The sequence below is a fragment of the Arachis ipaensis genome, chromosome B5 (genome assembly GCF_059453495.1).
Source record: "Arachis ipaensis isolate K30076 ecotype BB chromosome B5, ASM5945349v1, whole genome shotgun sequence".
Classification (NCBI taxonomy): Eukaryota; Viridiplantae; Streptophyta; class Magnoliopsida; order Fabales; family Fabaceae; genus Arachis; species Arachis ipaensis.
The window spans coordinates 157,809,248-157,835,068 of NC_142440.1; the positions used below are offsets into that span (position 1 = coordinate 157,809,248).

At 32.0% G+C, this 25,821-nt stretch overlaps 4 protein-coding genes and 1 pseudogene across 9 annotated transcripts in view; 2 read left to right on the top strand and 3 right to left on the bottom strand.

Annotated features, from left to right (window-relative positions):
- Positions 1-8,309: 8,309 nt before the first annotated feature.
- LOC110262681 (uncharacterized) lies at positions 8,310-9,593 on the bottom strand. The gene is made up of 4 exons (XM_021103232.2): positions 9,355-9,593; positions 8,994-9,252; positions 8,728-8,811; positions 8,310-8,639 (listed from the first exon to the last, which is right to left on the bottom strand). Exons 1-4 carry the CDS (start codon positions 9,534-9,536, stop codon positions 8,562-8,564), a joined length of 603 nt encoding a protein of 200 aa, XP_020958891.1. The 5' UTR covers positions 9,537-9,593; the 3' UTR covers positions 8,310-8,561.
- Positions 9,594-13,284: 3,691 nt separating this feature from the next.
- LOC148566376 (uncharacterized) lies at positions 13,285-15,836 on the bottom strand. Its single transcript, XM_088488613.1, has 5 exons — positions 15,468-15,836; positions 14,566-15,157; positions 13,903-14,342; positions 13,712-13,774; positions 13,285-13,614 (listed from the first exon to the last, which is right to left on the bottom strand). The coding sequence occupies exons 1-5, from the start codon at positions 15,819-15,821 to the stop codon at positions 13,285-13,287; spliced, it is 1,779 nt and encodes a 592-aa protein (XP_088344739.1). The 5' UTR covers positions 15,822-15,836.
- A 3,272-nt stretch (positions 15,837-19,108) lies between these two features.
- LOC110271661 (receptor-like protein EIX1) lies at positions 19,109-20,210 on the top strand (annotated as a pseudogene).
- Positions 20,211-22,009: 1,799 nt separating this feature from the next.
- LOC107644836 (uncharacterized) lies at positions 22,010-23,802 on the bottom strand. 2 transcript variants are annotated; one of them, XM_016348777.3, is made up of 2 exons: positions 23,673-23,802; positions 22,010-22,788 (listed from the first exon to the last, which is right to left on the bottom strand). In XM_016348777.3, exon 2 carries the CDS (start codon positions 22,703-22,705, stop codon positions 22,325-22,327), a length of 381 nt encoding a protein of 126 aa, XP_016204263.1. In that variant the 5' UTR covers positions 22,706-22,788; positions 23,673-23,802; the 3' UTR covers positions 22,010-22,324. The 2 variants fall into 2 exon arrangements, with proteins under 2 accessions (XP_016204263.1, XP_016204262.1); XM_016348776.3 differs by having other exon boundaries at positions 23,651-23,785.
- A 1,368-nt stretch (positions 23,803-25,170) lies between these two features.
- Positions 25,171-25,821, top strand: part of LOC107644837 (vacuolar protein sorting-associated protein, putative (DUF1162)) — a 29,363-nt gene continuing 28,712 nt past the window's right edge. For 2 of the 5 annotated variants that reach the window (XM_088489141.1, XM_088489142.1), the window contains exon 1: positions 25,217-25,415. The gene's annotated coding sequence lies outside the window, so the exon portion shown is untranslated. Of the gene's footprint in view, positions 25,416-25,821 lie in introns of all 5 variants that reach the window. The other 3 variants (XM_088489139.1, XM_088489140.1, XM_088489143.1) reach the window with 3 other exon arrangements.

Consider the following 25,821-nt stretch of genomic DNA (forward strand, 5'->3'; position numbering starts at 1 on the left):
TTTATTTGAAAGAGTAAAGTATGATTTCTCATTCTTAAGTATTTTATCTTTCATATTTTTTTAGTCTCACTTATAAAATAAATAATAAAAAATTATACTTTATCCTCTAAAATAAAATCTAAAATTTAGAGGATCCAAATCTTTATTTTCGTATAACAAAAGTTTTAGTATTCACCGATAATAATGACATATATTCACGTATAAATGAAGATAAAAAATGCTAGACAAATAATTTTTTTAAAATCAAGTTTAACGAAGTTAAATTTATATGTGTTATTTATATATGTTTTTGTTGTCGTTCTTGTTTTTTTTTTTTATGATCTTATTCCTTCGGTTTAGTTATTTTGTTGATCTTTATAAATTCATCAAAATTTTAATTAGCTTCGTATACTTTTTTTTTTCAATTGAGTTCTTACATTACTTTTAAATTTATAATTATGTCATTTTTATGTTAAAAATATTAAAATTAATCGAATATTTCTCTCAAAATTCATGCGCTCAAAGATCTAGTTAAAATTTTAATTATGAATACCTTTAATTTACGAAAAAATATTCAATTAATTCTAATATTTTTTATGCTAGAAAAGACCTAATTATAAAATTAAAAACAATGTATAAACTCAATTAAAAAAATATATAAAAACTTAATTACAAATTTAGTAAAACTATAGAGATGTATAGAATAATTAAATCTTATATTTGATTTTTTTTTTCTTTCTCCTTCATTGTCACAATCATTACCATCTTATTAGTTAATATCATAAATTAGTTTAATAATAACAAATTTGACATATTAATTTTTTTTTGTTAATGATACAAAAGATTTATTGAAAATGATACCAAAATTTTGTATGAATAACATAGAACTACAAATTTAAAACTTTAATAAGTTTAACTAACAAAATACATTAATATATTATAAATAACATAGAAATAATTAAATTTTTTATATATGAATTTAATATTATTTAATTAGTTTAATAATAAAAAAATTAATTAAAAATTTTTTATGTTATGATTAAAAAATTTTGATATTAAAATAAAAAAATTCTTATATCACCGTCAAACTTAGTTAAAGTTAACTGATAAAAATAGTTGGATATACAGCGAAATCGAACGAGAATATATGTTTAACTGTTTTTGTTATTAATATTTATTTATTTATCATTATAGAGATGGAGTAAACTAGTAAAGAGTAAAGACTCTCAGTCTCTCATCATTCGTTAATTATGACTGAATATTTTATTTTATTATTTTTAAATTATATTACTTTCACGAGTCAATATGACTCCCACACTCATCAATACAGTGAATGAAGGAATTATTCTTATGAAAAATTTGGAAGATGCGATGAAAAGTCGGAACTCAAAGATAAATTAAATATGTGATAATAACTACTAAGTTATGAAATCATAATTATTTAGAAATAATTACTCAAAGATAAACACATTATTGTTGAGACGCTATAAATATGTAGACGCTGGAGGAGTTGTATATCACACTATATCCAATATCCATACCAACACCTTACATATACAGACACTTGCCTTGCCTTTCCTTTTGCCCTTTTCAATCTCAATTCATTGAAAAAAAAATGAGAAGAAAAGAATACTCCTGCAATGCTACTGTTGCGGTGGTTTTAGTGATGCTATTTATCACTCAAATTGGAGGTTTCTATGCCTGCATTCAACAAGAAAGACAGATTCTCCTCAATTTCAAAAGAAGTTTGATCCTTTCTGATGATAAGGAACCACTTCCATCTTGGGAAGGAGATGGTGATTGCTGTGAATGGGAAGGCATAGCCTGCGACAATGTCACTCGACATGTTGTCAAGATCGATCTCAAGAATCCCTGCTCCGTATTCTTCACCGTTGAAACAAGTACAGAACCACAACAGCCTGATAACGAATTTTGCCTACCAGCTGACGCATTTGCCGAGGAAGACTTTTCTCGGCATCTGTCACAACTTCAACATTTGACTTATTTGGACCTTTCTGGTGTTGCAATCCAAGAGAATCCAGCATTCCTTGGTTCTATGCAACGCCTACGCTATCTTTCTCTAAGAGTATACTATGCACCAGCTGCATCATATACGTTTCCCACCGGCAGTATTGGAAACCTCACCAACTTGCGTGCTCTTTATCTTGAAAGCCTCTTTTTTGCCAACGTTACCGATAGTAGTTGGCTTGCTCCACTTTCCTCATTACAATACCTTGGCTTGAAAGCAGTGGATCTTTCCATGCCACAAGCTCACCATTTGTTTAAGGTACTTAACACGCTTCCTTCTCTCTTACACTTACACCTACCTGCATGTAGCCTTGGACAAGTGTCTTCATCGCTTGTTTCTGATCCTATTTTCCCTCTCACAAATCTCACCCGTCTCCAACTCCTCAACCTTGCATGGAATGGTCTTAATCAAGACTCACCAGTTCTACATGCTTTTCAGAACTTTACTTCCATCAAAGTCCTTGACATCTCACGAAATTTTTTAAGCTCTGTGCCTTCACGGTTAGCCAAGGTTCACAATCTTGTCAAGCTGGATTTATCTTCGAACAATATTACAGTCCTTGATCCTTTGAAAAATTTGACTTCCATTAGGGTCCTCAACTTGAATGAAAACAATTTGAATTCAATAGTACCGTTCTGGTTGGGAAAGTTTAAAAACCTTGTTAGGTTAGATCTTTCGAGAAATATCCTTTATGGTCCAGTTCCTTGTGCTTTACGCAATTTGACTTCTCTTACATTTCTTAACCTTTCAAACAACCATTTGAATTCACTTCCATCATGTTTAGCTGAGTTAAAGAGTCTTATCCATCTTGGTCTTTCTAAAAATAATTTTACTACTGTAGAAGAGGGTTTTCTACCATCAATTTTGAACAATTTATGTCATTTACAATTCCTTGATTTGTCCCAAAGCAATTGTCAAGTGTTGGCTTTCAAAGATAAAGGAACTCTATCTAGCTGTGATAGTCATGCTTTAGGGTACTTGGATTTGAGTAAAAATAAATTTGGTGGTCTTTTGCCGAGTTGGTTGGGACAATTTAAAAATCTAAAGTACCTCAATTTGATGTCAAATTCATTTTCTAGTCCCATTCCTTTTTCTATTAGAAACTTGACAAAACTGACTGTGTTAAATCTTGGAGATAATATGTTTGATGGATTAATACCCCACAGTCTTGCACAACTTGTGAATCTACAACACCTGAATCTTTCTTCCAATCATTTTGGTGATGCTATTTCTCAAAGCATGGGTCGACTGAAGAATTTAAAATCGCTTGATTTTTCTTCTAATCATTTTGGTGGCATTATTCCTCAAAACCTGGGTCAACTCAAGAATTTAAAATCGCTTGATCTTTCTTCTAATCATTTTGGTGGCATTATTCCTCAAAACCTGGGTCAACTCAAGAATTTAAAATCGCTTGATCTTATAGCCATTTTATGTTTTAATAGTCAACTCAAGAATTTAAAATCACTTTTAACTATTAGTTATTTTGTTTTGGGACTTATAGCCATTTTATGTTTTATTACTAAAAGGTTTTAGTAGCAATGTCAATAAGACTTTTTTTTAATGATCACAAAAACTATATAATTGTTACTATAACATATAATAATACCAACAAACATATAATTGCCGTAAAAATAAAAGTTAAATAATACATACAATGAATATTATGTTATTATCACTAAAAATAAATTTTATTAAATAATTTATTACGTATTAATATATAATGAGAAATGACAGGGTTTTGTTATATAATTTTTTTGGGTTAATTAAATTCATATGTATTATTTGTATCGGTTCTGTTAGAAAATCAACTAGGAGTGAAACCAACTTTAATTAATTAGTTGAAAAATAGGTTTATTATAAAAAAAAAATAATAATTTTCTACTATCCTAATTGTTTCAAATTTTAAAATCAGAAATAAAAAAAATTGACTTAATTAATTTATTTTGTAGTTGGTTTTCTAGACTTTTTCGATTTGTATACATATTTAAATTTATTTTATTGGTTGAGTGAGTTAAGATTTTGGACTTATAATTTTTTAAAATTTTTTTGTGTCATTTACTAAAAATTTATGTGTTATTTCTAATTAAATGAATAAAATGATGTATTTTGTTATCATTGAATTGATTGTGTGGTATTAAATTAAAGAAAAAGAGGAGAATGATGAGTAGTTTTGAATTATATAGAATTTATCAGAAAATAGTACCAAAAAATTTTAATTATGACACAATTTTTTAATTTTAACATTAAAAATTTCGTAACTATAACACAGGTTCTTGTTAAGAGAGTAAACCAATAATTATGAGAATGTAAAACAATAAAAAAAGAGAGGAGGAAGGAGGGGAAAAAGAAAGAGAGTTTTGAATTATTGAGTTTATCAAAAAAATAGCATCGTAATTTTTTAACTGTGATAAAACTTTTTTTATTTTGATATTGAAATTTTTTAACCGTATCATAGAAATATAATGTACTTTTTTTATTGTTAAACTAATTGTGTAATATTTAACTAAAAAAAAAAGAAGATGATAATGATAGTGGTGGTGGTGACAATGAAAGAGTAGAAGAAAAAAAATAATAAATCAAATGAAAAGATCGAAGAGGAGGAGGCGGCAGTGATGACGATGACAATGATAATAAGAAAATACAAAAATAAGAGAAAAGATAAAAAGGCATATTTGAAGAAAATGAAAAAAAAGTATGCCCATAATAAATAATGCATTATGTGAAAAATGGTTATAACAATTTGGTTAAACTTAATTAATAAATAATTATTTTTGTATAAATTAATATTATATTTTATATTTGTTTAGTAATAACAATATCTTTTAATTATAATTAGTAATCGAGAAGTTGGAGACCAATTGATGAGTAGCTATGTCAAATTTGAGAAATACATAATTGAAAATTAAAAAAAAAAATCAAATAAAATTACAATGTTAAATCTAAAAATTTTTTTACATCAATTAAATTTTGAAAAAATCAAATTGACTAATATGTAAACTTTGGAAAACTAAATTAGATCCTTACCGTCCAAATAAAACTTGTAATATTCCAGGTCATTGGGCAATAAAAATACTTCCAATTCATTCATATTTCAAGGAAGATAAGTGACATAATGACATAGCCACATACGTAATTACGTAGGTCCTGCTTTTTAGGTTTCACCAGCAATTCAAGTTCTCGTTCTTTATTAAAAGCCAAATACAGCGGATTAATTAGCCGACGTCAAAGATATATACGTGTTATGATGGATGAGAAACAACAAAGAAGCTAAAATTAATTACAACCGTATTTGACTATTATAAATGAATTTTTTTATTTTTTTATAAAGTATAATCTTTTATCATATATTTTTTAAATATTTTTAAATAAAATAAAAATATATATAAAAAATACTAAATAATAAAAAATCATATTTTATAAAAAAAAAAATTATTCTCCAGCTATCCGTCGATAAATTAAAGTCTAAAGAGTCCCAAACAGACTAAATTAAAAGAAGGAAATTTTTGAATAAGTAATTAAGAATTACGGCGGACTATATATTGTCATACTTTTTTATCCTATTGCCACTCATTAACTCATTCTTTATTGTCTTAGCCTCATGCTAATTAAATTTTTAATTTATTTTTTAAAATTTAAATTTGATATATTAATAGTATAAAATATTTTTATAATTGTTTAATTATATCTGTTTTTTTAGATAATTATTTATGCAGTTAATATAAAAAATAGTTATTTTTATTAATGTGATGTTACGTAATTAGATGTACATATAAAATTATTTATTTTACACAGACAGTACATCAAAATTAAATTTTATTTTTTATTCAAATAATAATAATTAAATAAAAACTCAGGTGCAGTTAATTTCTTGTGAAATTAATACGTAAGAGCTATTAAATGGTTTAATAGATTTGACTAAATTATCATTTAACAATTTTAACTATCAAATTCACATAAAATTAACTGCACATAAATTTCTACCAAATAATTATTATTAGTGTATTCACTAAATGAAAAGCAAAAGAGCGACAGTTTAATTTACGGTTTAGCAACAACGTTAACCGTGGTCAAGACTTCACGTAACGGTTTTGAAACCGTGGAACTCAACATTTGATATTAATAAACACAATATTAATCCATTATTTTATTTATCGAATATGTATACATATAATACATGAGTTTAATTAAGAAAAAAACGTTTTAGAAAAGAAAAAAAAGAATTATATAACTGTTCTCCCGCGATGGTCGGAATAGCTCGTCTTCCAACAGTCAATTTCGAACGTTTTGTTTGGAAAGAATTATACTTTAGTACAGAAAGAATAAAGGAGAGAAGTATATCCAAAAAGCATTTTAACGTTCAAATTAGTGAGTGTGTCAAAAATTATGTCTCTTCTCGCTTTATAAAATGTCTTACCTCCCTTATATGTGAGGTAAGATATTAATAATTACGTTTTAAGAATAATTTGTATTAAAGAAAAATGATATCATATAAAGATGTTATAATATTTGTTTTGGTGTATAGAATTGAGTTATAATGTTTGACTGAGTTATAACATATGGAGTCGAATTATAACAGTCATATCAATAACAAAATCCTGCCATTTCTAATTATATATTAATATGTAATAAATTATTTAATAAACATTTATGTATATAAGATTTAATATAAATATTAATGGGTTTTGTTTTTTTGACTAATATTAATGGTTAAAAATTAAAATAATACTTTAATATATAGATACCTAAAATATATAGTTGTAATCATATCATCCGATAACAAAATTTAATTTTGGTGGCAATAATATAACGTTTATAGTATGTTTTATTTAATTTTTATTTTTAATTTGGTGGCAGTAACAATTATATACTTTTTGCGATTATTAAAAAATTTTTTATCGTCAAATGTATGATTGCCACTAAAATTTTTGATTAATAAAACATAAGACGATTATATCTAATTGCTACAAAAAAAACAAAATAACTGATGGTTAAAAGTGATTTTTTTAAAACTATCAGTAATATAGTAAAATAAAGCAATAAGGATAGTAGTAACTATTGCTGAACTTAGGACCCACACAAAATTACAGAACTCAGACAGATTATTTTATAACTAATTATAAAATAAAAACTCATCTGTTATTTTTAATTATCTGAAAATGTTATAAAAAATTTATAATATTAGTTTTTCTCATATAATAAAATGACAGGGTGGTAGACCAGTGGGTGACAAACATAGTGTTTAAATACCTTTCTATGAAAAATATTATAAATAATTCTGTTGTTGTTATAAGTAATTCAGTTTCTCCATGATCAAAATTTTGTAGTAAATAGTCTTCTGCTGAGCCAAAATGCTAGATTATTTTAGCATTGATTGCAAATATCTAGCTGCAACAGTTGTAGCCTTAGTTATAGCAGTGTTAGTTGCCGAAAGACATGGCCGGAGAAGAAAACGCCACCCCATTGCAGGAACTGTTTTCCACCAACTTGTCAACTTCAACAGGCTACATGATTACATGACAGATCTTGCAAGAAAGCACAGCAGTTATAGGCTGCTTAGCTTATCAAGCAGTGAAGTGTGCACTTCAGACCCCACAAATGTAGAATATATCCTCAAGACAAATTTTTCAAACTATGGCAAGGTACTAAATCAACTCTACAAAGTGCCAAAGTTAAATCCTCAATATTTGGTTATTTTTGTGCATGTTTGCTAATTTGCAAAATCAGTTCTAGCCTCTAGAATTGATTCTTTTGCAAAAGTGAATATTTTTTACTTTCAGAATAGTTACAACCAAACATAAATACGTTACATGAAAATCAGTTATACCAGAATTAGTTGTTGAAAAACAGAACTAGACAAGTTCAGATATATGATAATTTTGTGGCTAGAATGAAAAGTTGGTTATTTCAGTTTGCATAGTGATAGCATAGTTGATTCCTACATTTTAAATATTTCATATCTTCTTGATGAACATATGAAATATCTATTCCCCAACCTATAGTGGAAAAATAATATATTGTTAAATCCGTAACATAGTCTCGATGCTTGAGTCTAGAAAGTTCCTATAACTTGTTTCAGGGACGGCATCAGTATGAAATCCTGAGGGACCTATTGGGAGATGGGATATTCACAGTGGATGGAGAGAAGTGGAGACATCAGAGAAAGACGGCAAGCTATCAACTTTCCTCAAAGCTTTCGAGAGATTACAGCAGTTCGGTTTTCAAATCGAATGCTGTAAAACTTGCTGCAATAGTGTCTGAAGAAGCAACATCAAATAAAGCAATTGAAATCCAAGTAGGACTCTTCAAATGCATACACTTCTATAACATTTATTTAAACAACTTTGGTTATTATTTGAGTTTGTTACGCATTGATGTAAGAAAAGTTCTTATTGGCAGGACTTACTTTCCAAAACAACCATGGACTCAGTATTTAATACAGTACTTGGTGTAGAATTGGACACTATAGGTGGAACATATGAAGAAGGCACCAAACTTTCTTTATTTACATCTAAATTCAGAACATCCATCTTCCATTTCCAGAGCCTTGTCAATATTAAAAAAAAGCATCTCTCACCAATAGTGCATCTAGCTCAGGTGTACACTTATCACTACAATCAGTTCTTTTGGTCTCCTGTGAACAATAAATAACACCAAGACTTTAGCCATAAACCAAAAATAACAGGAAAAAGAAACGAAAAGAACAAGAATCACGTAGCTACCTTAGGAAATTCAGTTTCAGCTTTGGAGCAGAAATTTCTACAGCTCTGGCGTCCATCCTCTTCAAATGACGCCTCAGATTCTTGCTGAAGTGCAATCAAATAAGTCAAAAAGCACAATCACTTAGAATTGCACAGAGATATAGTTTCAGAGCAAAAACTATGGTACCGATGATGTAATCCACACAAGGCGCAAAATGATTCACTATTGCTCATCAAACTCATGCAGATATAAACAAGCTTCTAAGTTTCAGAGAGGCTCAACTCACCTGGGGATTCCGATCGAAAAGTTTGAGATGGATTTTGTGAGGTAGCAGCACGGAGGAGAGGAAGGTGGAGAGAGCGGCTGCGATCTGGGAGACAGGGAGCGTGGAGTGCCCGGAGGATATAGGCGGCGCGTGGAGGTGAGGGACGGGGAGGTGGAGGAACAGTTGCGACGGAGGGAGAGCGAAGTCGTTGTTCAGAAAGCGAGTTCGCATTATTCCGGCGAGAAGATCATCCTCCGAGGCCATTTCTCTTGTGATCACACTGTAACGAAAACCAATTAGAACCGACGAAAAGAAAAAAGAAAGAACCCTAAAAGAAATCTTGACGAAAAGAAAAAAGAAAGAACCCTAAAAGAAATCTTACTTCAGCTTCATGTTGCGTTTTGGAAGCTTGAGTTTCAAATCTGTTACCACAATCGTTGCAAATGTAGTGGTACTTTGGATGCTTGTGGCCGGAGTGATGATCCAGTCTAGCTTTGGAGAGGAATTTTGTATCCCTGCAGTTGACACAGATGAATTTTTGTTCTTGTTCTTGTTCGCCTTCATGATCTGACATTGAAGCTGATAGAGAGAATTTGATATCGAATTTGAATTTGGCGCTTAAAATTTATTTTCCTAATGGGCAGTGCTATGGTGCTGAAACTAATATTTTTCAGCAGGTGCTGAAATGAGCTGGTCACGCTATATAATGAACGCGTGTTGCTATTGGTGTGATAGGGGAAGCTGTTGGTGTGAGGTGGTTATTCTTTTTTTTTGTTACAGTGAGATTTTTTGGTAAGTAGGTAGACTACTAGACTGGGCTTACATTGTGTAGGAATTAGGAATGATCCAATATTTTGAAAATAAACATTTTAATACTAATACATTAACTAATAGGCTAATACTCTTACATAAATTAATTAGCTTAGTTCATAAATTCAAGGAAAAAAAATTACTTCATAAATTCTTATTTAATAATAAATGGTTAAATTGTTATCAAATAAACTAAATATTTTATTTTTCAAAATATCAACTGAAATAATATATTTACAAATCAAATTTTTTATTTTTTTAATATTATAAAATATTTTTTTACTAATTTAAATTGGTTATCCTCTAATACACATTGAATCAACCTGTTAACAATGATTTAGGCCCAGTTTGGGTAACTAACTTAATTAAGCTCCTTTTGATAAAATAACTTAAACAATAAATGACTCTGTTAAAAGTAACTTATAAATAAGTTATTTTGTGTTTGGATTTTTAACTCTAAAAGTGCTTATTTTAAAGAAATATAATGAAAAGTAGAAGTATTATGAGAGAAGTCATTTTTTTTAACTTCTCTATAAGCTCCAAAATAGCTTCTTAGAAAGTTGCAATTTGGTTTTGAAAATTGCACCCGACATTAATACTACTACTTTTCATAAGTCAAAAGTTAAAAAAAGCTACTTCTAGAGTTTCCCAAACGGGCCCTTAATACAGTTAATTGAATAATAACATTCTCGCTCATTTAACGAAGCACAATCTAATTAATTTTATTTTAAATTATAAAATTAAATTTTTTTAAGTTCTTATTTTTAAATCATTTAATTCATACTCAATTTTTTTAATTTTAAATTAATATTTATTAATTTTAAAATTATAAGACAATTTTTTTTTCCAAAAACCAAATATACATCACTAGCAATATAAACACATTGTATGACTATGTTTACTTTCATATTGCGTACTTACTGCATATTACTAGTTTTAAATATTTATTTTTATTTAATTAAATAAAAAATAAAACATAACAAATATACAATTATACATCACTAACAATACAAGCACATTGTATGGCTGCGTTTATTTTCATATTGCACTTCCATTACACTATACACACTAAATGTCTTTGAAGGATTACGAGGACAACGTGAATGGCTTGTAAGTATATATGCCATATGCTCCTCTTTTTAACACCTTGATATTTATATAGTTGTAGTATTAATTATAAGAACAAAATTTAGAAATTTGATGAAAATTATAAATTGGACTAGACAACATAGTTATTATATCACTCATTTTCTAACATAGTTATAATAAATCCTTGTAATGCTTCAAATATTTGTTAAGTTTTATTTTTTATTTAATTAAAACTAGTAATATGCAGTAAGTACGCAATATGAAAATAAACATAGTCATACAATGTGTTTATATATATTGCTAGTGATGTATATTTGGTTTTTGGAAAAAAAAAAGTTGTCTTATAATTTTAAAATTAATAAATATTAATTTAAAATTAGAAAAAAATTGAGTATGAATTAAATGATTTAAAAATAAGAACTTAAAAAAATTTAATTTTATAATTTAAAATAAAATTAATTAAATTGTGCTTCGTTAAATGAGTGAGAATGTTATTATTCAATTAACTGTATTAAATCATTGTTAACAGGTTGATTCAATGTGTATTAGAGGATAACCAATTTAAATTAGTAAAAAAATATTTTATAATATTAAAAAAATTAAAAATTTGATTTGTAAATATATTATTTCAGTTGATATTTTGAAAAATAAAATATTTAGTCTATTTGATAACAATTTAACCATTTATTATTAAATAAAAATTTATGAAGTAAGTTTTTTTTTCTTGAATTTATGAACTAAGCTAATTAATTTATGTAGGAGTATTAGTTAATGTATTAGTATTAAAATGTTTATTTTTAAAATATTGGATCATTCCTAATTTCTACACAATGTAAGTCCAGTCTAGTAGTTTACCTACTTACCAAAAAATTTCACTGTAACAAAAAAAAAAGGAAAAACTCAATTGTAATAAAAATTAACAATCTATAACCACCTCACTTTATACAAATTTTTTTGTTTAATTACCCGATACTATTCTGACCAATTACTGTATTCTGATGTTTCCACTTATTTCCTGATTTTCCCTTGTCACACTAACAGCTTCTCCTGTCACACCAACAGCAACACGCGTTCATTATATAGCGTGGCAGCTCATTTCAACACCTGATGAAAAATATTAGTTTCAGCACTATAGCACTGCCATTTGCTAATTGGTTAAGTATAAATAGCGTTAGAGATTTAGATGAGTAATATTTTATAGACTAAAAGACAAATAGGTCCCTGACCTTTTAAAACGGGGACATTTTCGTCCCTCAAGATTGGAAAATACATTTCGATCCCCCACGTTTCAAAACGGGAGACAATTATACCCTTCCGTCCGTTTTGGGCCAAAAACGGCAACGGACCTAGCTGACATGGAGGGGCACTGAATGACGTGGCCGTTACGCTCGCTGAGGTGGATTGGGACGAAATTTAAGTGGACAAATTAGTCCCTGAAGTGCCAAACAACGCCGTTGCCACCAGTGAGCCCTATTTCATCCAAACGCAAGGTGGAAGTCATGGCCGCTGCTTGTGCGATCGTCCATGATGAGCGAGGGGGTTCTTCATACACAAGACCTGGACGGGGATCTTCATCCGCTGTTGCTAGAGCTTGTGATCGAGATGGGGTTGCGCCGAAGTGCTTCTGCGGCGTTTATGCCATTCTTTACAAGTCAAGAACAGCATCTAATCCCAATAGAATATTTTTCGGGTGTCCATTCTTCAAGGTGAGCAATTATTTTTATAGTAGTTGGATGAGAGTGTTATGTGTCTAATTATGGTGTTATCTGAAAAATTGCTCCAGGTTAAAGAACGGTGTTGCCGGTATTTTGTGTGGCTTGATGAACACTTGAAAAAAATTAGGGCCATGGAGTCTGAAGCATTGGGTGCTGTGGATGATGTTGGAGGTGTAGACATTGAAGATAATGTGGTGCGAAGTCAGGAATTGGAAGAAAAAATTCAACTGGTGCAAAGCCAGGAACTGGAGAAAAAAATGAAAGAGTTGGAGAGGAAACTGTTATGTATGGAGAAGGAGAAAAAAATTACTATGTGGCATATTGCTTTGATTAGTGTAGTTTTTGTTGTTGCTGTATATATCTTAAAGTGGTGAGGATGATGAGTTGATGTACAATGTTGATGATGTAATGAAAATTGCCATTGTTGGCTATTCAATGAAAATTGCCATTGTTGAACAAAAAATAAGGTAGTAATTATGTGAATCAGCTATTATATAAGGTAGTAATTCTGCATATATTATGAGCAAAATATGAACAACAATGTATCCGTCTTAATCCAAAACATAAACAAGTTTGCCACAAAATAACAAAATATCTGGTTGGCATATAAACAAGTTTGCCAAACTACAATAAGTAGACAGTGTTGTTTAATTTATACTGAAGACTATGACAAAAAACAGAAATTCATTCAGTAGTGTTCAGTTCTTCTGATTCTTAGATCCAGGAGTTGGGATGAAATTTATTCCTATGGCCTCACTGCCAGCGACTTTGAAGGTCTCCTCTGATGTAGCGACACTGGCACTGGTGCTTTGAGTCTGGGTTGTATCTGGGGGTGGAGTTGCAGGTGGATTTGAAGGTGAATTTGCACTTGCTCGGGGCCTTCTGATTGTCTGCTTGGGTCTGAATTTGGAGGAAGTAGCTGGGGTTTTGGGTTGCCCCATTCTTGGCTGCTGGGATGGAGGCTTGAATGGAATTTGCACTGGAGCGGATGGTGTTGTTGCTGCAGCATTCTGGCTGATGACATGATTCTGCAAAAGTAACCAACTTATTCAGTTGTTCAAATGCATTGACATGAATAAAGTGATTGTGATTATGAGTGTATTAGTTAGGGTGGGGGATGCTTACTGTAGACTTCTCTTGCACAGCACTATTCTCAGCCAAACTTTCAGTCTGTGTCTGGCTTTGATCCTATGCAACATAGATCAAACAAGGAAAGAACATGGACAAATTAGTCCTTAAAAAAAAGTTAATAGGACATCGTAACCACTGACAAAATTTAAAATGTACAGATCGATCCTAAACAATAGCAGGGATACCTCTGGTTGAGGGACTGATTGTGATAGGGGAAGCTGCTCCAAGGGTTCTGTGTTTGCATCAGTCTTCTTAGCTTTTTTCTTTTTTGGTTTCCAGTTTGGGTTGCTTGGTGCTCCCTTACATGTCTTGTAGTTGTGGCCTTTCTCATTGCACTTGCTGCATGTCACTTGAAAGCTTCTCTTAAGCTTGTCACCCTGAATATGAGCCTCAGCAGGATCCTTGTTGCGATTGTGTACTTTAGGCCTCCCAATAGGTCGCTTGATGGGTGGTGGAGCAGGCCTCAGCTGGTCAGTGGTTACCCAAAATTCCTCACTTGGAACTGGTTTTATGCAATGTGCATATGTTTTGTGAATAGATTCCATACATAACCAGGGATGCACATAATCATCTACCTGGTCATGCCTCTTTCTAATTGCAGCAATACCGTGAATGCATGGCATGCCTAAATCAAAACCACATACCATATTACCTATCATTATATTAGATCAGTCCTAAAATCATTCAGAACATATTATATAGCAATATATTACATCATCACTAAAAGCATTCAAAACATATATATTACCTAGCATTATATTAGATCAGCCCTGAAATCATTCAAAACATATTACCTAGCATTATAGTAGATCAGCCTTAAAGAAAATCACTCAAAATTAAAGATATACCGGTCAGTTGCCAAACATTGCATGAACAAGTGTGTTTGATCAAATCCACATCTACTTTGGTTTGCTTTCTGCTAACTTGAAATCTCTTTCGTTCGTTATCTCCCACCCATTCGGCAATCCACCTGCTGCTGGGTTTTATCAGCCTCTGCAACCTTTTCTCCTGAACGGGTGCAAGCTTTCCACTATGGTGCTCTAACAGCCTAATATGCTTGGTCATTCTCCGCATTAGGTAGCACCTAATTTCCTCACACATAGTCAAAACTGGCTTCATTCTGTACTTAACGACTTTTGAATTAAATACCTCGCACATGTTGTTAGTTAGGTTATCCACCTTGGGGCCATGACTGAAGAAAGCCTTAACCCAAGTGGCTAGTTCAAACCTCATCAGATACTCCCATGCTGCCTTATTCACCCCCTTCAGCTTCTCTATGGTCTCTTTGAACTCTGGTTCAGTGGTGCACCTAGCACAGTCCCAAACGATGTCTCTAATGTGCATATCTTTGAACCTATTTATGAAGTTTTTCCACATGTGCATCACACAGTTCCGATGATGTGCTCTCGGCATTACCTCCTTTAAGGCTGGTAGCAGACCCTGCCAACACATAATATTGCATACACATATATGCAGCAGTTTAAATTGCATTCAGTAATTTACAATAACTTCAATTACAAACACATATTTGCAGTATTCAAAATATCATTCACACCTATGCACTAATATCCATTGCAAACACATATATGCACTAAATTCCATTTCAAACACATACATGCAGTGATTTAATATCCTACACCAATATGCAGAAATTTAATGTCTACCACATACATGCATTATATTAATATCCTACACTAATATACAGTAATTTAACATGATACACTAATATGCAGTAATATAGAAGTCTGACCTTTTGTTGGTCGGACATAAAGTTCCAACCAAATTGATGTGCATCACCCAGATCTTCCTGAAGCAGTGTGAGGAACCATTTCCAGGATTCCTTCGTCTCCGATCTTGCAACTCCATATGCTACTACGTAGAATTGGTTATTGGCATCCTGTGCCACTGCTGACAGTAGTTGGCCTCCATGATATGTCTTCAAAAATGCTCCATCTAGATGGATGAAAGGCCTACACCCAGACTTAAAGCCTTGCTTACAACCCTCAAAGGAGATATATATTTTGTCAAAGACAGGTAGGGATTGAGGGATTGGGATCACATCAACTCTTGCAGTCGATCCCGGATTACTCTTAATGATCTCCATGGCATAGTCCCTAAGCTTCCCATACTGTTCCTTTTCATTTCCCATAATCCTCTCTTTGGCCTCTTTCACTGCCCTGTAGACCATCTTCGGATGCAACACTAGATTAAAGTCTTCTCTAAGAAACTCAATTGCCTCATTAGTAGTCATATGAGGTTAACTAGCCATTCTCTTCTCCACTTTCTTGCTGACCCAGTGTTGATCAGCTGCATTGCTGCCCAGGTCTCTAGCACATGTATGCTCTGCCTTGTAAGTCTTTACCTGATAACATAACAATGTTTTGTTGTAGGATAGATGTGCTAGCCATGGACATTCTTCACCTCTGCAGCCAACCCTCACCCTTTCTTTATCATTTTTGATCCACAGCAGTTCCCTCCCTTCAGAAATAAACATGTCTTTTACCACTTCTTTGAACCCATCAATTGTTGCAAACTTTGTTCCTATCTCGAACCTACCCTCCCCGAACCCATACTCTTCATTGAAAACTGGAAACTCATGCTTTTCTCCCTCATCCTCTGAAGACACTGGTGTGTGGAGTTCCTCTGATGCATACTCATAAATCAGATCATCATCATCTGAAACCTCCTCACTCACATAGAGTCCAATTGGAGGCAGATCCCTGGGTTGCACATTAGGAACAGGTTCTTCAGCATCTACAGCAGGCCTACTTCTTTGTTGATTTGCATTAGGCCCATTCCTTCTGGGCTTCGGAGCAGGCCTGGTCTTTTTGGGCTTTTCTCTTGGCCCAGTTTCTTTGGGCTTGGCTGTTCCTCTGGTCTTCACAGTAGGCCCATCACCTTTGGCAGCACTACCCCTTGCACTCCTTACTCTACCTCTGTTTTTAACTCCACTTGACTCTGCCCCTGTCCCTTCTTTCACACTGCTATTTGTCTTTGGCAGAACCTTCTCCTTTCCTTTCACACTTCTTTTTTTCCTCATCCTATCATCGTCTTCATCAATACTGGAACAGTCCTCATCCGAAACAGTCTCTGAGTCACTCGGAGGAGGTTTATACATTTCATCCTCCTCACTTTCTTGCCCATCAGCTTCTGTGGATGGTGATGGTTGGAGCTTTCTCATGATGCTGTCCACATCAATTGGGTCATCAAACTCTTCCACCCCTGCTTCTGCCGCAGTAGCTTCATCCACTATCTTTGGCTCATCAACTGGATGGTCGAAGTAAATGTAGAATTCATCCGTCGTTGAATTCTTCATCTTATTCTCTCGGAGTTCATTGATGCCTGCATCTCCTCTCAGAATGTGCAGTCCACCCTCAAGATCACTGCTAGTTGGGTCAAACCAATATACTGTCCTATATGATGCATACCCCAAACCCTTGAACAATGTCACCAAATCCCCAAAATTCACAAAGTCTAAGTCCATCTTCGGAAATTTTTCAACTTTCCCACCAATATACCCAAGAGTTCCACTGGGATTTCTAGCAAAACGGCCTCCGTGGTGAAAAACAGGTACCACATACATATCATCCATCTGCATTGTCCACAGGTAGATAAACCAGAGATTAAACTCTACCTAATCAAAATTTCTAAATCAGTTAACTTCACATACATTTTCCTCATTCTTTTACCCCAAAAAAAAAAAAAAAAATCTGCAGTCCCCCCATAACCCAACCCCATGCATTCTCAGTTAAACAACACACAAACTCTTCATTATCACCCTTACCTCTGTAGATGATGGCAGCTTCCTCTCCACGCAAAGCTTGCCGTAACCTTCAACACCAACCACCTCGACTGACCACACCACCGCTTTCAACTGTAGGAAGTCGTTCTTTTTTTGGAGGGAGAAGGGCGTTTCTATTCTGGTAGGGTTTTCTGTAATATATGGAGTAAGGGTTGGGTGCTATGGGGAATGCGAAGCTTCAAATATGGGGGATGGTGGCAACGGCGTCGTTTGGCACTTCAGGGACTAATTTGTCCACTTAAATTTCGTCCCAATCCACCTCAGCGAGCGTAACGGCCAAGTCATTCAGTGCCCCTCCATGTCAGCTGGGTCCGTTGCCGTTTTTGGCCCAAAACGGACGGAAGGGTATAATTGTCTCCCATTTTGAAACGTGGGGGATCGAAATGTATTTTCCAATCTTGAGGGACGAAAATGTCCCCGTTTTAAAAGGTCAGGGACCTATTTGTCTTTTAGTCTATTTTATATAATACAATATTTATAAAAGAAGATTAAAAATTTAGAGTTATTAAATTTAGGAATTTAGAAATTAAAAAAAAAATTGAATTAGAGTTCTTTTTATATTTTTTAATGTTAAAAATTGATTAAAGATATTATTGTTTATTTAAAATAATTATTTAATCCTTTTTCTTGAATCGATTTAAATTGGCCTTTTAAAATAATTTTAATGTAATTAGTCCTTCTTAATAATTATTTATTATTAGTGGTCCTTTGGATTAATTTTTTCATTAAGTAATTATAGCTCTTGTAAATTGTGGGAGTGGATTCTCTCTATTGAAAAAAAAAAAATGAATGGTGTCAAGTGTTTAATCTAATCATTCATTATATAACTTATTAATAAAAATATATCTTCACAAGAAAAACATTGTAATATAAATAACCTATATTTTTTTTAAAAATAAATAAATTCAAAATATATTTATAATATATTCTCTAAAATATTTTAATATAACATTCATTAAAATATAATATATAGTATAAATAATCTATCTCTTCGTGCATTGTGCGGATGTCACTCAAATTTTACTAAATTATCATCTAACAGGTATTAACTATAAACTTCACAAAAAACAACAGTACGTGAAATCCCACCAACAATTAATAAGCACTAGCGTGCAATTTGCTGTTCTTATAAAGAAAAAGAAAATATATTTTCCATTTTTAGAAAAAAATACCATGTGGATAAACATAGGAGTTAGTTAAAAGTTTGTATAAGAGTAATACTTGCAAAATAAAGTGAGACGAATAACAGATTTTTTGCTCCAACTCCTTAATAAAAGCAAAAAGTAAAAAATAAAAGATAAATACTAATACTTCACACAAATTATTCCCATCTACATATTCAGAAGCATTTCAGAGTCATATATGTGATAGATATGTTATAGTTATAGACTAATAATTTCACATATAAACTGCCCTACACTATTGTGTTAAGCAACTACTATTACTATATAGTATATACAATAATATTCCTCCTGGTTTAGTAATTTATCATGGCATCCCCATATGCAACTCAATCTCTTCTCTCGATTCTGTTCATCATTCTAACAACCTTCCTTCACTTCAGTTTATGCATGGCAAAAGGGCAAAACATGACATGAGAAAGAAAGGAATGCACTCCTCAGCTTCAAGCATGGACTCTCAGACCCTTCTAACAGGCTCTCATAATGGTCTAATGAAAAGGACTGCTGCAGATGGCTAGGAGTTCGCTGCGACAACATCACCGGCCTAGTCGTGGGACTCAATCTCAGCACCCTGCTCAACTTGCCTTACATGGAGTTGAGTGGTGAGATTAGTCCTTCCTTGCTTGAACTAGAATCTTTGATGAGCCTGGACTTGAGTTTGAACTATTTTGTTCATACTCAAATATCAAGCTTCTTTGGCTCAATGAAGGGACTAAGATACTTGGACCTTAGCTTAAGTGGATTCATGGGACTAATCCCTTATCAGCTAGGAAATCTTTCAAACCTGCAGCATCTTAATCTTGGATACAACTAGGCTCTTCAAGTTGGTAACCTTAATTGGATTTCAACCCTTTCTTCATTACAATACCTTGATTTGAGTAGTACAGACCTACATAAAGAACTTGATTGGATTCAAGTTTTTGGTGCACTTCCTTCCCTTTCCGAATTGCACTTGGAGAATTGTTAAATTGATAACTTAGCACCATCAAAAGGGAAAGCCAACTTCACAAATCTCCAAGTGCTTGATCTTTCAAACAACAATCTCAATCAAGGGATCCTTTCATGGATTTCTAATTTGAGCTGAACTCTTGTGCAGCTCGATTTGCGCAGTAACTTTCTTCAGGGTGAAGTCCATGAGATGCTATCAAGAATTCAGAACTTGCAGAGCCTTGTCTTACAAGGAAACCAACTAAGTGGGGAACTTCCAGATTCATTAGGCAAGCTTGAGCATCTTGAAGTCTTGGATCTCAGTAACAACACCATCACAGGTCCTACTCCAGCATCATTGGCGAATTTATCATCCTTGAGGACGTTAAATCTCGGTCACAACCGACTCAATGGGACAAAAACTAGCATTGGTGATGTTGAGGCCATTTTCATTTGTTAGGAATAAAATAGCATATGTAAATTATGATGTATGTGGATAAAAACTTTTCAGTATTTATATATTGTTGATTATAGAGTATGATGATTATGTTGAAACAAACAAGTAGTGGTTCTACAAGAGAAGTATCCGTCTAATTAAATAACCGATTAATGTCAGGTTTCTCTTTAAAATTTGGATGTGGAAGGACTGGTTTGTGAAGTCAAACAAAAACTAAAAGCATATGGTAATTTGTGATTGATGAACATATTTTTAAAGTAGTTTTCTTGAATCATTTTGGTTTCTATTTTCAGTTTTAAGCAAATCATATTGCCTTGAAAAAATGTATCTTGGGTTCTATTTTTAGTGTTGATATTTCTTTCAAAATATATTTAACTAGCTTCAGTTCTTAAGTGGTGTGTATATATAATTATATATATATATATATCATATCAATTAGTTAAAAGTATAAAATCAAACTCAAATTTCAAAAGTGGAAAAGCAAGTCTCTCTACAACTTGGACTAGGTTGATTCAGTCAACATGAGACTGAGTCAGTCTTTTAAACAAGGACAAAAGTAGGCAAAACACCATTCAGTTTTAAGTGTGTGGGAGCCAGGGACGGATTTACTCTTTAAGTAGTGGAGGCAAGTTCCTTGACTCTGAGATTTAAAAAACTTTTAGTAGTTCTGAATAATAAAAGTTAGAGTAAAGTATATTTTTTGTTCCTAAAGTTTGACAGAAGTTTCAAAGATACTCTTAAGTTTTATTTTGTTTCAATTTTGTCTAGAAGTTTTTGATTTGCATCAAATATACCCTTAACAGCTAATTTTTCAAAAAATTTAAGACCAACGATTTTATAAGAACAACTCTCAATATAAGCAAATCAAGCATAATCTTCATATATTATTGTTAGATTGGTCTTAAATATTTTTAAAATTGAGCTGTTGATGGTATATTTGATACAAATAAAAAACTTCTGGGACAAAATTGAAACAAAATAAAACTTAGGGATATTTTTAAAATTTTTGCCAAACTTCAGGGACAAAAAGTATACTTTATCCTAAAGATTAGTTGCCCCCACTATAATATTAGTTTTGAACCCACTTCTCCCCTTTTCTCAATTTTTTTTTTCTGCTCCAAAGTTACTACCACCACTCCATCAATAATGCTTTAAGCCTCTTATAACAAAAGGATGAACCCACTTCTCCCCTTTTCTCAATTTTTTTTTTTGCTCCAAAGTTACTACCACCACTCCATTAATAATGCGTTAAGTCTCTTATAACAAAAGGAAGTATTTCGAATTCGAAGTAGAGAGCCTTACAGCAGATCCAGGATAGCCTCTTATAACAAAAGGAAGTATTTCGAATTCGAAGTAGAGAGCCTTACAGCAGATCCAGGATAACGACAAAAAATTTTAAATTATCATCTGAATGAGAGAGATAAAGTTAGATGTGCATATTATCATATTATGTATATTTTGCCCATTGTCAAAATTTCCTAGATCCAGGAGCTATGAATTATGTTATTTTATTTTACTTTTTTAATCCATAACTAATCTCTACAATCTACATGAAACAATTTTAATCATTATAAAGAAATTGAATCCAAAACCTTATTCAAGTGGAGAACTATTGTTTTAAAGAACTTGAATCCAAAACCTTATTCAAAGAAAGATGAACATGTATATATACAGTGGACAAGGGTAGCATAACTTACCAAACCAGCCATTAAGACCAGCGGTATAATTTTCATTTTTTCTGTTGACTCTACCATACCATTCGCCTAAAAATGGGTTGCAAACTTTATTTAAAGAAATAAGATGGTAAAATCATTCAAGGATTATTCTTAACAATCATTCCAGCCATGATAATAATAATAAAATGATGATGGCAAATAATATTAGAAAGTAAAAACCATCTTTGTATCATAAAAAACATAAGCATATAGAACAAAGGAAGAGCTTATAACTTGCAGTGAAGATTAGTGTGTATTATGTTCAACAAACATGAAGCCCTCTCTACTACAGTAAGGTAGCTGTGATCAAATCAAGTTTCAAAGAAAAAATGATTAACATTAAACAAAAGCATTGCTACCATTTCAATGACATGATTTTATGCTTTCAACCCAAGCAACAGGCCAACAATTCCATTGACTAATCAACTTTAAAACTCCTGCTTCATTGACTGCTAGAAACACTTTACATTTACAAAAAAATATGACTCTCAGTTTTATCTATCACAGCTGTGATCAATCAGAACCTTAACTGCTTGGACCAGCTTCATCATTACTCTTGGAGCAACAACCCCCATCACTGTGATCGTGGGCATGTTTATCGGAGTTATCTGGATTGTCATCTTCATCACTGTCATCCTCATCAAATGACTTCTCTTTGTGAAAGATACAGCACTTCTTGGAGCTCTTCTTCTGCATAAACTCATTGTCTACCGTGCCCTCTTTCCATGTGACCTTCTTCTTGCGACTTAATGGAAGGAAAAGGACTTCTGGTTGCTGCTGTTCTTGTTGTGAGGAAGAGGATGATGGATCAGAGCTTCCAATGGTTATGGTAGTGGTGGCAGTGGCAGTGACAGAAGGGGAAGACATGGCTGAAGGCCTGGTGGCAGTCATGCGTCGTCTATCCATGATTAGCAAAATTGGATGTCTCTAATTAATGGCTTAAGCAAATGCAATGCTGAGAAAGTTTCCAAAATGGATAAATGCACAACCTACAAAACATATCACCAATAAATTAATGTTAATAAGCAAAAATCAGAGTAAATAAGCCAAAAAGGAACACAAAGTGTCATTTTTTCAGTCAGATGAGAGACTGGGGTTTTTGAAAATCAAAGACATCCAACAACCTCTTTCAGTAGCAACGCAAGTGTCATTTTAAAATCCAACCAGGATATTTAGACATTCAAGTTATACATACATCCGATCATATGATTTCTAACATTGCTCAAGAGAAATGATAAAATATTTGCAAAGCAACACTCATACAAAGCATTCACAAACTAAATCAATATGGAGGTATAATCCATCCATATGATGTTCAAAGAAAGAAACTGGATGAGAAGCACTGTCTATTTTTTCATTTTCAAAGTTCAAGTTCAACTCTTATACATATATTTAAAAGAAATAAAAAAATGTCTATCACATTTATGGGACCTGTAAACAAACATGTTATTAATTCAAGTTTTGCTATAAAAGTTGAAATACCCAACACATTCGCTTTAAAATGCATAAAAGATAATTCCACAAATCACAGACATGTTAAGCATGCCAGGTTTGAATTAAATCAGAAAATCAATTAAAGAAATTATGAAATCATGAGATACCCTAACAATGATCCCCCAAACCAAATTGTCCTGACCATAAAGGGATATTATATTAGAAAATCGAAAAGAAAAACTTTTTATCCTAACCAAAGGATCGCATAACCCTAAATTTAAAATCATAAGTAGAACTGTGTCCATTTCTTCTACGCATCGAACAATTTTGCACGAAATGAAACAGAAGCAATGATGTATTATTGCAAAAGGCCCAGAAATTAAAAGAAAAATAAATAAGAACCGAAAACAAAAGAACCTTGAGAATTCGCAGCACTAACTTTGAAGAGGAGATAGGGTTTTTCCAAGAATGATCAGCGTCAGAAAGGGGCGAGGGACGCGATTCTCTGTGTAAAGCGATGTTCGAAGGAAAGCTTTCTTACAACAATTTGAGTTCCTTTTTTCCCAAACAGCAAATATAATTGTTCGTTGTTTTTTAATTTTTGGGTAAAATATTATTTTAGTGGAGTGAATCTTAATTTGATTTTTAATATTTTAAAAATTTTAACTCAATTGCAAAATTGTTTAAATATTCTACTTCAATTCCTAAAAAATTTTAAGCGAGTTTAATATTATTCTATTAATAAATTTGATATAAATAATTTACCTATATAAAAATTGATAATATTTGATTTCAACACGTAAATAAAATTAATCCATTAATAACTATTAGTATAAATATTTTTTTTTTATTTTGAAGAGTTAATAATTAATGATTAAAATTTAAAGTTTTGTACAAAAAAAAATTAAGAAGAAAAAAATTTTCGTTATATTTTTTAACAAATAAAAAAGATATGACTTAATTAATAATTAATAATATTATTAATGTTCAGGTCACTTGTTTTGATAACTATTATGCTCAAATTTAATCATAAGACAATATTAAATTTGTTTAAATTTTTTTGGGATAGAAATAAGACTTTTGAAATATTAGAGATCAAATTAGAATTTGACTTAAATTAGGGGTGTTTAAATTTAAACCGATTCAAATTAAACCGTTCATCAGATCCAATCCAAACCAAAAATAGATTAAAACCGTACTAATTCGGATTTGATTGGATTCTATTTTTTGCAAACCGCTGGATTGGATCGGATTTTGGATCTATTTTTTATAACTGATCCAATCCAATCCAAACCGCACGATGTGCTATAATATTATTATTTTATTATTATATTTACAATTATACTTATAACATGTTCAATTTGTTATACATTTTTCTATTATTCATGTATTATTATTTAATAAATATTTTATGTTCAAAATATTATTTATTTATTTATTTTAACTAACCTATAAATTTATTTCTATTGTTATGTTATCGTTGGTTTTTTAAAATATTGTTAAGACTTGTTATGTCATTGTTAGTTGTTTAAAATTTGATGTTGAGACTTGTTATATGTATTTAATTTTTTTATTTAAAAAACTACAAATTCAAACCGATCCAAACCGCTTGTAATCGGATCGGATCGGATCGGATTTCCAAAAAAATTTATCAAATCTTAACCGCACCGCATATAAATTTAACGTTTGGATCGAATGACTTTTTTTCTTAAAACCGAACCGAACTGTCCGCGAACACCCTTAACCTAAACATTGGAAACTAAAATAATTTTTTTTTTATTTTTCATTATATCTCTTAACCCAACAAATTAAAAACTAATTTCTCGAGAATTGGAGTCTTATTCAAGGGTCAAAATAGTACTTTATTTTAGATGGAATGGGCCATGACCCGTTTAATTTTTTTAGTTAAACCATTTTGCGGAGTCCATACAAAAAAAGAGTTGCGGAATAAATTAATAATAAAAAAAAAAAGAGAAAAAGTTCGACAATTCTGTGTGTCACTCGCGAGAACACACAGCTTCCTTGCTTTTGATTTTGAGCGACGTTCGCATCTCCCAGCTACCGCGCGCGCCTCGTCGGTCACCGGTTTCCGGTCGCATCACGTCAGGTCGACGGTGGCGTCTTTCCGGTCTTCGGTTGCTGCTTGACGGCTCACACCGTTGCACCTACTTCGTTCTTCCACGTGCGTTTGCTTTCGTTTCTTTCTCAACGTTTTTGTTATTCGTTTTCTTCTCCGTACTTACTCTAGCTCTTTTTATTCCTAATTTCTGTTTCTGAATGCTGTATAGTTGTTAGTGGTTAGTGTTTAGTTGTGACTAATGACTTATCAATTTGCGTTGTGGAAATTCGTTTATCGACTTTGTACTTAAATTTGAGCTAGATGATTTTGGTTCAATTTCAGTTTGGTTTTATATATCTGTGATTTTCCAGTGAGGACTAGTTTTAACAAACTTCTGCTTGGAAATTCTGATTGCTTTGCACAATTGCACCAAAAAGATGGAATCAGCTGAATTTTACATGATAGTTCAAACTTCAAACCAAGTGGTTGATAGTCTTATATTAATATAAAAAAGAAGTGTTTAAAAGTA

Bases quoted from the DNA above. Each gene is read 5' to 3' on its own strand.
- LOC110262681 (XM_021103232.2), bottom strand. From the start codon at position 9,536: ATGAAGGCGAACAAGAACAAGAACAAAAATTCATCTGTGTCAACTGCA. The intron at 9,253-9,354 runs GTAAGATTTCTT...TTTTCGTTACAG, and splicing joins AAACGCAACATGAAGCTGAA to TGTGATCACAAGAGAAATGG. The intron at 8,812-8,993 runs GTGAGTTGAGCC...ATTGCACTTCAG, and splicing joins TTTTCGATCGGAATCCCCAG to CAAGAATCTGAGGCGTCATT.
- LOC148566376 (XM_088488613.1), bottom strand. From the start codon at position 15,821: ATGGAGATCATTAAGAGTAATCCGGGATCGACTGCAAGAGTTGATGTG. The intron at 15,158-15,467 runs GTCAGACTTCTA...ATGTGTTGGCAG, and splicing joins TTATGTCCGACCAACAAAAG to GGTCTGCTACCAGCCTTAAA. The intron at 13,775-13,902 runs GTATCCCTGCTA...TATGTTGCATAG, and splicing joins AATCAGTCCCTCAACCAGAG to GATCAAAGCCAGACACAGAC.
- LOC107644836 (XM_016348777.3), bottom strand. From the start codon at position 22,705: ATGGATAGACGACGCATGACTGCCACCAGGCCTTCAGCCATGTCTTCC.